This window comes from Carcharhinus amblyrhynchos, chromosome X (genome assembly GCF_965287045.1).
Source record: "Carcharhinus amblyrhynchos chromosome X, sCarAmb.v2.hapA, whole genome shotgun sequence".
Lineage (NCBI taxonomy): Eukaryota > Metazoa > Chordata > Chondrichthyes > Carcharhiniformes > Carcharhinidae > Carcharhinus > Carcharhinus amblyrhynchos.
Window position 1 is genome coordinate 15536119 of NC_137359.1, and position 13328 is coordinate 15549446.

A 13328-nucleotide genomic window follows, 5' to 3' on the forward strand; every position below is an offset into this window, starting at 1 on the left:
AGATAGAGTAAACAGAGGTAAGCTATTTCCTATAATAGAGACACGTAGGACAAGGGGCCATGGACTTAAGGTGAGGGGGGAGAGGTATAACACAGATATTAGAGGGAGGTTTTTCACACAGAGGGTAGTGGGGGTATGGAATGCTCTGCCAAGTAAGGTGGTGGAGGCAAACACGCTAGAGTCCTTTAAGAGTAACTTAGACAGGCACATGACTGAGTTGGAGATGGGTGGATATAGGAGAACCTTTTAAATAAGGGTCATTAGCATTGGGGCGTCCCTGGTAATGTAAATGGGTATAGTATGATAATAATGTTTTTTCTGTTTTCATTCACAGGTTTTAAGTCGGTCCACCTCGTGTCCAACGAGGGGCATACACGCGATGGGTCGTACTGGGGCTGCTCTTGGTTGTTCGAGATTGGCCTAGTGCTTCATGTCGTTAGTGTGTGCCTAAACTGGACAAGATACTGGGCAAGACGACAGCTCAGTGACTATCACTGATTGCTGTGCAGACACATGGATTTGGGTCGGTGTCTGTGGGAGTTTGCGCATTCTCCCCGTGCTTGCGTGGGTTTTCTCCGGGTGCTCCGGTTTCCTCCCACACCCCAAAGATGTGCTGTTAGGCTGATTGGCAGGAATAAATTGTCCCTAAATCAGTTTCCCTCAATCTGGATGGCCATAAAACATTAGATAGGGGTCATGGGTAGAGAGGTGGTGTTGAGATGGCGGCGTGGGCTCGTTGGGCCGAAAGGCCTGTTTCCCGGGCTGATTTTTTTGTTCTTTGTTAAGTCAGCAAATCCAGCCCTTCAAGCTTGCTCCGCCATTCAATCAGATCATGGCCGATCTCTCCCTGCTCTCAAATCCACCTTTCCCTGTTCCCCATATCCCTTTTTCAATTAGGAATATATCTATCTCCTTCCTGAAACCAGTTAATGATTCAGACTCCACCGCGCGATGGGGCAGCGTTTGCACAAATTCACCCCCCTCTGCAAGAAGTAGTTCCTCCTCATCTCAGTGTTAAGTTTTTGAAGTTTATTTATCATTGTCACAAGTAGGTTTTACATTAACACTGCAATGAGGTTACTGTGAAAATCCTCTAGTTGCCATACTCCTGTTCGGTCCAATAAGGGGCAATTTAGCACGGCCAACACACCTAACTGGCACGTTTTTGGAGTGTGGGAGGAAACTAGAGCACCCGGAGGAAACCCACGAAGATACGGGGAGAATGTGCAGACTCCACACAGACAGTGACCCAAGCTGGGAATCAAACCCAGAACCCTGGCGCTGTGAGGCAGCAGTGCTAACCACTGTGCCACCCAAAATCTACCACCTCTCGATGTATACCTCTTGTTCGAGATTGCCCCACAAGGGGAAACATTTGGTCCACATTCACTTTACCAATCCCATATACCTCGATCAGATCCCCCTCATCTTTCTAAACTCCAGCAAGTACAAGCTCCAAACTGTTTAATCTCTCCTCGTACGCCAACCCTTTCATCCCCAGAATCAATCTGGTGAACCTCCTCTGAACTGCCTCCAATCCAACAAAGCCTGCCCTCTCCCACAAGGCCTGCCCTCTCCCACAAGGCCTGCCCTCTCCCACCTGGCCTGCCCTCTCCCACAAGGCCTGCCCTCTCCCACAAGGCCTGCCCTCTCCCACATGGCCTGCCCTCTCCCACATGGCCTGCCCTCTCCCACAAGGCTTTCCCTCTCCCACAAGGCCTGCCCTCTCCCACAAGGCCTGCCCTCTCCCACCTGGCCTGCCCTCTCCCACCTGGCCTGCCCTCTCCCACAAGGCCTGCCCTCTCCCACAAGGCTTTCCCTCTCCCACCTGGCCTGCCCTCTCCCACAAGGCTTTCCCTCTCCCACCTGGCCTGCCCTCTCCCACAAGGCTTTCCCTCTCCCACAAGATCTTCCCTCTTACACAAAGCCTTCCCTCTCCCACAAGGCCGTCCCTCTCGGAAAGGTCTTCCCTCTCCTATAAGGTCGTCCCTCGCACTGCACCGTCCTCACAAACACAACTCACTGCTCAGATTCTCAACACAGAAAAGGCTCCAAAAGCTTGACAGCTACAAAAAGAAAGAACAAATCGCTGTAATTCCCGGCAACTTTACAGTGAAGAACCTCTTAAAGTCACCTCCAACATTCAGCTGCATTGAAATATTGGTCCAGAAAGCCCGCACGTTTTCTTCTGCTCTCTAAAATACTACCGCTTGTGCTTTGCAAGCAGAGGCCTTGCAGTCACAAGATGGAACTTACCTTTCTACACATGAGAACTGGCAGGTAAACTAACCAGGAGCCATCAAGGCTGCTTACGTAAAAGAAAAGCTGTTCTCCGGAATGCCCCCCACTGGTGACAATTTTCTTTGTCAAGACGCTCAATCTGCCGCCAGTCATGTTGTGTTGCAATGGTAACCAGCTATTTCCTGCCAGAAGTGGAGGACTTTTTCTTCCCTCCCCACCCCCGGCCGTGGCATTCGCTTTGGCTAATTTAAGCCCCCGTGTGGGAAAATCTTCTGAGGTAAAAAGCGGAGAGTCGCCTCGCTGGGAAGGTTCAGATTTGCCAGGGGTCGTGGCTGGGTGCCAAGGGGGTCGGATGTTGCGGCCTGGGGCAAAGATGGCGACCGATCCTTCCAGGAGAAGGGCTGATGGTCCCTCACTGGGCAGAGCCATTTCCGAAGATGGGGGTACCGTTCATGGTGGGGTGAAAGCCCAGAATGCCGTTGGGATCTTCTTTCACCTGCACAGAAGAAAAGGGGAAAGAAAAATCAGGCAGACACCATGAGAACCACTGTTCTGCCCCAACCTCCTCCCCTCCCCCAGCTGGCTGTGAAAGGTTAAATCAGTTCCCACCTTAGTAAAAAGCATTTGGAATTCAGGCACAGTTGTGAGAATATTACAGAGAATAGGAGCAGTAAGCCATTTGGCCCTTCGTGCCTGCTCCGCCATTCATTACGATCATGGCTGATCATCCAATTCAATATCCTGATCCACCCCCCCTTCCCCTCATATCCCTCGATCCCTTTAGCCCCAACAGCGATATCTAATTTCTTCTTGAAAATGTTCAATGTTTTGGCCTCAACTACTTTGTGCTAGATAATTCTTTGGACACTAAGGGACAATTTATCATGGCCAATCCACCTAACCTGCACATCTTTGGACACTAAGGGACAATTTATCATGGCCAATCCACCTAACCTGCACATCTTTGGACACTAAGGGACAATTTATCATGGCCAATCCACCTAACCTTCACATCTTTGGACACTAAGGGGCAATTTAGCATGGCCAATCCACCTAACCTGCACATCTTTGGACACTAAGGGACAATTTATCATGGCCAATCCACCTAACCTTCACATCTTTGGACACTAAGGGGCAATTTAGCATGGCCAATCTACCTAACCTAAACATCTTTGGACACTAAGGGGCAATTTAGCATGGCCAATCCACCTAACCTACACATCTTTGGACACTAAGGGGCAATTTAGCATGGCCAATCCACCTAACCTGCACATCTTTGGACACTAAGGGGCAATTTAGCATGGCCAATCCACCTAACCTGCACATCTTTGGACACTAAGGGGCAATTTAGCATGGCCAATCCACCTAACTCGCACATCTTTCGGACTGTGGGAGGAAACCAGAGCACCTGGAGGAAACCCACGCAGACACGGGAAGAATTTGCAAACTCCATATCGACAGATACCCAATGCCGGAATTGAACCCGGTGAAGCAGATGTGCTAACCACTGTGCCGCCCAAATAGATATACAATACATTGTTAATATCACCTGTGCGTATCTGTAAAGAGATAGGAACTAGGCAGCTGGGAACTAATGGATACGTGGAAGTGTTCCAGGGCCATATTTTACAAATGTACCAGAGGCTGACGTGATGTCTAACAGAGCCAGTTCAAACCGGTCCTTCTTATGCACACGGCAGCATGGTAGGTTCAAGGTGAAGAGTCCGGATCTTTCCAAGGCTGAAGTGGGATTAGTTCCAACATCTGGGAACCCAAAGACACAAAAACACACAGCAAGTAGCACATAAGAATATAAACAGGAGCACAAGTAGGTCTCACAGGCCTACTCCGCCATCCAGTACGATCATGGCTGATCTTTGACCTCAAGATGTGGATGTGCCGGCGTTGGACTGGGGTAAACACAGTAAAAAGTCTGACAACACCAGGTTTTAGTCTAACCGATTTATTTGATAGTAAACGCACAAGCTTTCGAGGTTTCCCTCTTCATCAGGTGAATGGAGAGGCCAGAACTCTCCATTCACCTGACAAAGAGGGAAACCTCGAAAGTTTGTGCGTTTACTATCAAATAAATCGGTTGGACTAAAACCTGGTGTTGTCAGACTTTTTACTGTCTTTGACCTCAAGTCAGAGAGGTCAACCTCAACCTTTCTGGTCCCACAAGGAAATGGGAGTCTTCTTTTTCCTAAATCCTTTTGGGCATCCACTAAATCCAGCTATTTACCATTTATATAGATGATCTGGAGGAGGGAACCGAGTGTATGGTGTCGAAATTTGCTGATGACACCAAGATTGGTGGAACGGCAAATTGTGCGGAGGGTGTGGAGAGTCTGCAGAAGGATCTAGATAGGCTGGGCGAATGGGCCAGGAAATGGCAAATGGAATTTAATGTTGGCAAGTGCGAGGTGGTACACTTTGGTAGGAATAATGGTAGGAAGGACTATTACTTACGGGGCGAAAAACTGCAGCAGGCGACGGTGCAGAGGGACCTCGGGGTCCTTATGCATGAGTCGCAAAAACCCAGCCTGCAGGTGCAGCAGGTGGTCAGGAAGGCTAATGGGATGCTGGCCTTCATAGCGAGGGGGATTGAATATAAAAGTAGGGAGGTCTTGCTGCGGCTGTATAGGGCATTGGTGAGGCCGCAGCTGGAGTACTGTGTGCAGTTTTGGTCGCCGCACTTACGCAAGGATATTTTGGCCTTGGAGGGAGTGCAGAGGAGGTTTACTAGGCTGATACCGGAGTTGAGGGGGTTGAGCTATGAGGAGAGGCTGAATAAACTAGGCTTGTACTCGTTAGAGTTTAGAAGAATGAGGGGAGATCTCATTGAGACATATAAGATGATGAATGGGATGGATAGGGTAGAGGTGGAGAGGCTCTTCCCGCTCAGAAAGGACAGTAGGACTAGGGGGCACAGCCTCAAGATAAAGGGGGGGGCGGTTTAGAACGGAGTTGAGGAGGAACTTCTTCACTCAAAGGGTGGTGAATCTCTGGAATTCTCTGCCCGTTGAGGTGGTGGAGGCTGCCTCGCTAAATATTTTTAAGACGCGGGTTGATGGGTTTTTGATAAGCGAGGGGATTAAGGGTTATGGGGAGAGGGCGGGAATGTGGAACTGAGACAGGACAGATCAGCCGTGATCTTATTGAATGGCGGGGCAGGCTCGAAGGGCTGGATGGCCTACTCCTGCTCCTATTTCTTATGTTCTTATGTAAATCCGGATCCACTTCCTGAGGGCCATCAGCACTTCCCCTGCTCAAGCCCCAGGTTAACACTAAGGTTAGGCCTCACTAACCTCAGCTCGGTGCCCTCGCTGTCTACTGACAGTCTGTAAGGGGAGTGGGGCTAGATTCCCATTCCAACTGAAATGCCTGTGAAAACCCCAACCCCCCCCCCAGCCCCGACAACCCCCACATTATGGGACGGGACACTCGCCGTCGCCAGCGGTTACAGGAAAATGACGGATTCCCAATCCCAGGAAAGATAGCCACCAGCCTAATCAACGCAAATCCAAGCGGATTGGAGCACTCATGGCAGTGGTAAGCTGTGCAGCAAATTCAACAGACAGATTGGAAAGAGATAAATTGTACTTCTGAAGGGTTTCGTTACTGATTGCTGACGTGTCACTTTTGATTGCACGATAATGTTCACTGAATAAAGATGTAATCCACTCACCTTACCTCAGCTATTTTCAATATCCCCCACTGATCTCTGATTCAATTTCTACTGGGTGCTCCGGTTTCTTCCCACAGTCCAAAGATGTGCAGGTTAGGTGGATTGGCCATGCTAAATTGTCCCATAGTATCCAAAGATGTGTAGGTTAGGTGGATTGGCCATGCTAAATTGCTCCTTAGTGTCCAAAGATGTGTAGGTTAGGTGGATTGGCCATGCTAAATTGCCCCTTAGTGTCCAAAGATGTGTAGGTTAGGTGGATTGGCCATGCTAAATTGCTCCTTAGTGTCCAAAGATGTGTAGGTTAGGTGGATTGGCCATGCTAAATTGCCCCGTAGTGTCCAAAGATGTGTAGGTTAGGTGGATTGGCCATGCTAAATTGCCCCTTAGTGTCCAAAGATGTGTAGGTTAGGGGGATTGGCCATGCTAAATTGCCCCTTAGTGTCCAAAGATGTGTAGGTTAGGGGGATTGGCCATGCTAAATTGCCCCTTAGTGTCCAAAGATGTGTAGGTTAGGGTGGATTGGCCATGCTAAATTGCTCCTTAGTGTCTAAAGATGTGTAGGTTAGGTGGATTGGCCATGCGAAATTGTCCCTTAGTATCCAAAGATGTGTAGGTTAGGTGGATTGGCCATGCTAAATTGCCCCTTAGTGTCCAAAGATGTGTAGGTTAGGTGCATTGGCCATGCTAAATTGCCCCGTAGTGTCCAAAGATGTGTAGGTTAGGGTGGATTGGCCATGCTAAATTGCTCCTTAGTGTCCAAAGATGTGTAGGTTAGGTGGATTGGCCATGCTAAATTGCCCCGTAGTGTCCAAAGATGTGTAGGTTAGGTGGATTGGCCATGCTAAATTGCCCCTTAGTGTCCAAAGATGTGTAGGTTAGGGGGATTGGCCATGCTAAATTGCCCCTTAGTGTCCAAAGATGTGTAGGTTAGGGTGGATTGGCCATGCTAAATTGTCCCTTAGTGTCTAAAGATGTGTAGGTTAGGTGGATTGGCCATGCTAAATTGTCCCTTAGTATCCAAAGATGTGTAGGTTAGGGTGGATTGGCCATGCTAAATTGCTCCTTAGTGTCCAAAGATGTGTAGGTTAGGGGGATTGGCCATGCTAAATTGCCCCTTAGTGTCCAAAGATGTGTAGGTTAGGGTGGATTGGCCATGCTAAATTGCTCCTTAGTGTCCAAAGATGTGCAGGTTAGGTGGATTGGCCATGCTAAATTGTCCCTTAGTGTCTAAAGATGTGTAGGTTAGGTGGATTGGCCATGCTAAATTGTCCCTTAGTGTCTAAAGATGTGTAGGTTAGGTGGATTGGCCATGCTGCACATCTTTGGTCTGCACGAGGAATCCGGAGCACCTGGAGGGCACTGTGAGGGGAAGCAGAAAGGAGTCGGCCATTTTGGTTGGCAGGTGTGGACCAAGATTCGGCCGGGCACCAAACTGCACCCCTCCCCTGGCCCCCACCCCACTCAACCGAAAGCTGTTTGACATTGAGAACCAGGGTTTACCTTGTACAGGTCCATGTGGCGCCAGCCATTTTGCTCTTCAGGACGATGGCGCAAGCATTCAGTCAGGTGGGACAGCGGGATGGTTGAGGGCGGGTGGAAGATGTGTGTACTTTTCCCGCTGGCATGTGGCGCCCAGGAGCCGGCGAGCGGTAACGCTGTCGCACCAGCTTGGTTGGCTCCAGGGAACCTGCCCGCTTGATCCGGTGGGCCCTGCCCGCAACTAGTCCGTGCCATGCCCGGAGGCTCAAAGCCAAGTCGGCTGGGCTCAGAGGGCGCCGCGCAGGCGGGTACCTTTGGAGCGTTGAACGGGGGGTCTGAGAGGGCAAGGCCTTGCTGCGATTGGACTCGGTAGCTGTGTGGTGCTCTCGGGTGGCTGAGATCGTGGCTTGCTGCAGTGTCTGAACTGGCATTGCTGGCATGCCGGGTGTAATGGTACGGCTGCTGTCCTGGCAGCTTCTTGTCTGGCTGCTGCTGGAAGTGCGGGCGCAGTTGAGGGCCTCGCGTGGCATCCCGCCACTTACAGATAGCTTCCTGCTGTGTGGGAGCAGAGGGCAGCAGAGAATGCCCCCACTGCTGCTTGGGTAGGCCAGGCTGCTGGTGCACTGGCGCGCGGGGCTGCCGGAACGGGTACAGCTCCTGCGTGCGGTAGCCGGGGCTGCAAGGTGGCAAGCCACCTCGGGGCAAACCATCGGCTTCTGACGGCTGTTGAGGAAGCGGCAACGGCGTGTTGTGCTGCCCGGGTAGCAGTGGCCTCTGAGCGGTGCCCTTGCCCCATCGCACATCTGGGCACTGTGCCCACTGGTCCCCGGCATCGAAGGGTGGCTGCAGACTGTGGGGTGGGCAGGGGCTGGCACAGCCTGGCTCGGGGGTCTTCAGCGACTCTTGAACGTAGGTTAGGACCTGCTCGTTGGTCAGCGCGTCGCTGAGGGGGCACTCCGCATCCGACCCCACACACAACGTGCTCTCCACCCAGTGCATGAGCTCCAAGTCCTCCGGGCCTAAGCTCCCCAGGACGTCGGGAAGGCTGTTCAGCTCCTCATCGCCGCCGCTCTGAAGCATGTCATCCAAGATGGACAGCAGGTCGTCCTCCTGCGGCCCGCCGCTCTCCTCCTTCTTCTCCCCGTTCTGGGGGCCGGCCGCGCCCCCTCCGAACCCTCCGCCCGCAAAGCGGCTGAGGGAGTATTTGGGTTCGACTGCTGGGTGACTGATGTACACTGCTTTGTCCTGGCGCATCATGATCCCAAGGAGCGAGTTGGGATCCACGTATCCATTCTGTTCGGCGCTGCAGCTCCCGCTCTCCGTCGGGAAGGGAATGGTGAGCACCGGGGCGCTGTGGTCGTACAGGACGGCCTCCCCCGTCGAGAAGGGAAGTGGGAACGGCACGGTACGTTTCTGGAAGTGATCGATGCCTTCTTTATCCCTGTGGAAGCAGAAGAGGATTCTTCAGTTCACAAAACACACTTTCCAATGGAGCCATTCCCGAACGGACTTGCAAACAGGACGCTGTACTCAGAGCTGTCACTGGAGAGGGAGGAAGCTGGGATGAACAGGAATGTGCACGGTGGGAAAGAACTCAAGGACAGAGTGTAAAACAGCAGAGAGGCCGAGTGAGAGCAGCAAGGAAGCAGAGAGAGAGAGCGGGAGAGAGAGCGGGAGGGTGTCAGAGAGAGAGTGGAAGAATGAGAGTGTGAGAATGACAGCGCATGAGAACATGACAGATTGTGAGAGAGCGAGACAAAGAGAGAGGAGAGAGAGGAGGAGGGAGAGAGGAGGAGGGAGAGAGGAGGAGGGAGAGAGGAAAAAAGACGGAGAGAGAGAAAAAGACGGAGAGAGAGAAAAAGAGAAAGAAAAGGAGAGGGGGATAGGTGAAAGAGAGAACATTGATGCAGAAGAGAGCAGGAAAAGAGAGAACACGCGAAAGAAATGAAGATGTGGGTGAAGAGGGGGAGGTGAGGTTGGATAAATACAGCAGAGTTACTGCATCGAAAGAGTTTTCAATCAGTAAACAGGAATGTTTCTGCTGACCACATCCTGCAGCAATGCTGAATATCACTCATATCGCAGCCTATTGGACCCCATTACACAGCCACAACATTCATCTCTAACTCCTGGTGGAGAAATCCAGGAGCCACGTACGTTAGAAGTCTTTGCTTTGCGATGATACAATCTGGCTTTCCGTTCTTGTAAACCAGCCGAGCATTCGCTTGGACCCAGATCCAGGCGTTCTGTTTGGTCAGGAGCCGGAAGATAGTCAACCCACTCTCTCCCGTTTTCATCACTGCAAACGGACAGAAATCACAAACAGCTCAGCAACGTGGCTAAGAATGGTGTTCATGGAGCAACAAGAGAGGACAGAGAGAGAACCTGTCAGAGCAAAAGAGAGAGCATGCGTGAGAGAGAGCGCATGATACATAGAGTACAAAAGAGAGAGAGCGAATGAGTGAGAGAGCATACAAAGGGAAAGAGCACATGAGCGAGAAAGCAAAAGAGCGTGCAGAGAGAGCAAGCACACATGAGTGAGAAAGCATGTGAGAAATAAAAGGAAATAGAGAGGGAGGAAAAGGAGGAGGCACGCGAAAGGGAGGGCATGGGCGTGCGAAAGAGAGAGAGGGTGCGATTTTACAGGCTCGCTCATCCCAAAACTGTAAAATCCCACCTGAGGTCAACGGACTTTCCCATTGCCCACCCTTCACCCACTCTGATTCCCGTGGTGGGCAGGGCACTAAAATTCTGGCCAGAGAGCGTGTGCGAAAGAGAGAGAGCGCAGGTGAAAGAGAGAGCATGTACAAGCAAGAGAACGTGAGAGCGAGAGAGCGTGTGAGCGAAAGCGTGCAAGTGCGAAAATGTATGAGCGTCAGAGCATGCAAGTGAGAGAGCACGGGTGAAAGAGAGCGTGTGAGCGAAAGAGCACGTGCGAGTAAGAGCGCACGGGTGAAAGAGAGCACGTGCGGGGGAAAGAGAGAGGTGGAAAAGAACACGGGTGAAAGAGAGGGTGGGTGAAAGAGAGGGCGGGGGAAACAGGGCGCGGGGGAAACAGGGCGCGGGGGAAACAGGGCGCGGGGGAAACAGGGCGCGGGGGAAACAGGGCGCGGGGGAAACAGGGCGCGGGGGAAACAGGGCGCGGGGGAAACAGAGAACATTGATGCAGAAGAGAGCAGGAAAAGAGAGAACACGCAAATGAGATGCAGAGATAAAATAAGACAAAGAGAGGATGGTGAGAGAGTAACATGCACGCGCGTGCATGCACATACACACAAAATGCTGGCACTTCATTTTCTCATGAGTATTTGTTGTGTCCTGGTTTTGCATAATATGCTGTGGGTACCAGAAATAGGACGGGTTCAGGAGGAACGTGGACATTGGACAGTAACATTCAACAAAAGAGCAAAAAACAAAGAGAAATACAGCACAGGAACAGGCCCTTCGGCCCTCCAAGCCTGCACCGACCCTGCTGCCCGACTGAACTAAAACCCCCTATCCTTCCGGGGACCATATCCCTCTATTCCCATCCTATTTATAAGAACATAAGAAATAGGAGCAGGAGTAGGCCATCCAGCCCCTCGAGCCTGCCCCTCCATTCAATAAGATCATGGCTGATCTGTCGTGGCTCAGTTCCACATTCCCGCCCTCTCCCCATAACCCTTAATCCCCTCTCTTATCAAAAACCCATCAACCCGCGTCTTAAAAATATTTAGCGAGGCAGCCTCCACCACTTCAACGGGCAGAGAATTCCAGAGATTCACCACCCTTTGAGTGAAGAAGTTTATGTATCTATCCAGACACCCCTTAAAACTCACTATCATATCCGCTTCCACTACCTCCCCCGGCAGCGAGTTCCAGGCACCCACCACCCTCTGTGTAAAATATCTGCCTCGTACATCTCCTTTAAACCTTGCCCCTCGCAGCTTAAACCTGTGTCCCCTAGTAATTGACTCTTCCACCCTGGGAAAAAGCTTCTGACTATCCACTCTGTCCATGGCCCTCATAATCTTGTAGACTTCTATCAGGTCGTCCCTCAACCTCTGTCATTCCAGTGAGAACAAACCAAGTTTCTCCAACCTCTCCTCATAGCTAATGCCCTCCATACCAGGGCAACATCCTGGTAAATCTTTTCTGTACCCTCTCCAAAGCCTCCACATCCTTCTGGTAGTGTGGCGACCAGAATTGAACACTATATTCCAAGTGCGGCCTAAAAAGCTGCAACGTGACTTGCCAATTTTTAAACTCAGTGCCCCGGCCGATGAAGGCAAGCATGCCGTATGCCTTCTTGACTACCTTCTCCTCCTGCGTTGCCACTTTCAGTGACCTGTGCCCCTGTACACCCAGATCCCTTTGCCCATTAATGAACTGAAGGGTTCTGCCATTTACTGTATATTTCCTATCTGTATTCGACCTTCCAAAATGCCTTACCTCACATTTGTCCAGATTAAACTCCATTTGCCACCTCTCTACCCAAGTCTCCAACTGATCTATATCCTGCTGAATCTTCTGATGGTCCTCATCGCTATCCGCAAATCCACCAACCTTTGTGTCGTCCGCAAACTTACTCATCAATCCAGTTACATTGTCCTCCAAATCATTTATATATATTACAAACAGCAAAGGTCCCAGCACTGATCCAATCCACGTGATCTGCCATCCGGTACTCACATCGAACATGGTTGTCAGCGCAGTAAAGCATGTCATCAGCATGAATGAACTGGTATCCTGACCCACGCATACACAGCTCCAGCTCAGAGTAACCCAGAACAATCTTCGCCCTGAAAAAGATGACCCAAAAAGTGCAAAGGGTCAACGTTCTGCAATAATTCCTTCTCTGAGACAAATGCCGGTCAGATCCTGCTGTACAAGTGGTTTACGAATCTATTTGTGGTTCGTTTAAAGTTTCGAGTACAGGAGCAGGAATGTGTTGTTACGATTATACAGGGCTTTGGTGAGGCCAAACCTAGAGTATTGTGTGCAGTTTTGGTCTCCTTTTCTGAGGAAGGATGTTCTTGCTCTCGAGGGAGTGCAGTGAAGGTTTACCAGGCTGATTCCAGGGGGACTGATGTATGAGGAGAGATTGACTCGGTTAGGATTGTTTTCACTGGAGTTCAGACGAATGAGGGGGGAATCTCATAGAGATTTATAAAATTCTAACAGGACTAGACAGGGTAGATGCAGGGAGGGGGTTCCCGATGGTGGGGGGAGTCCAGAACCAGGGGTCACAGTCTGAGGATTCGGGGTGGACCATTTAGGACGGAGGTGAGGAGACATTTCTTCGCCCGGTGAGCCTGTGGAATTCATTCCCACAGGAAGTAGTTGATACCAAAACATTGAATGTATTCAAGAGGCGGCTGGATATAGCACTTGGGGCGAATGGGATCAAAGGTTATGGGGAGAAAGCAGGATTAGCCTATTGAGTTGGACAATCAGCCATGATGGTGATGAATGGAGGAGCAGGCTCGAAGGGCCGAATGGCCTCCTCCTGCTCCTATCTTCTATGTTTCTATGATCTTTTGAGTAGAAGTGTATAAACCGCTGGTTAGGCCACAGCTAGTATACAGACTCATGGATAAAAACATTGAATCCTACAGTGTAGAAGGAGGCCATTCAGTCCATCGGGTCTGCACCGACCACAATCCCACCCAGGCCCTATCCCCATAACCCCAGGCATTTACCCTAGCTAGTCCCCCTGATACTAAGGGGCAATTTAGCATGGTCAATCCACCTAACCCACACATCTTTGGACTTTGGCAAGAAACTGGAACACCCGGACGAAACCCACACAGACACAGGGAGAACGTGCAAACTCCAAACAGACAGTGACCTGAGGCAGGAATTGAACCTAGGTCCCTGGTGCTGTGAGGCAGCAGTGCTAACCACTGTGCCACCTCACTGTGTGCTGTTCTGGTCACCA

The 13328-nt window shown here is 50.9% G+C and overlaps 1 protein-coding gene across 1 annotated transcript in view; it reads right to left on the bottom strand.

The window, feature by feature from the left end:
* Nucleotides 1-1014: 1014 nt before the first annotated feature.
* The window catches only part of LOC145361975 (aryl hydrocarbon receptor-like), a 66514-nt gene continuing 54200 nt past the window's right edge, over nt 1015-13328 (bottom strand). The window contains exons 8-11 of the mRNA XM_080217978.1: nt 12080-12189; nt 9566-9707; nt 7430-8849; nt 1015-2737 (exon numbers count right to left, since the gene is read on the bottom strand). Of these exons, the coding sequence (XP_080074104.1) occupies nt 2654-2737; nt 7430-8849; nt 9566-9707; nt 12080-12189 (1756 nt within the window). The 3' untranslated portion in view covers nt 1015-2653. The remainder of the gene's footprint in view (nt 2738-7429; nt 8850-9565; nt 9708-12079; nt 12190-13328) is intronic.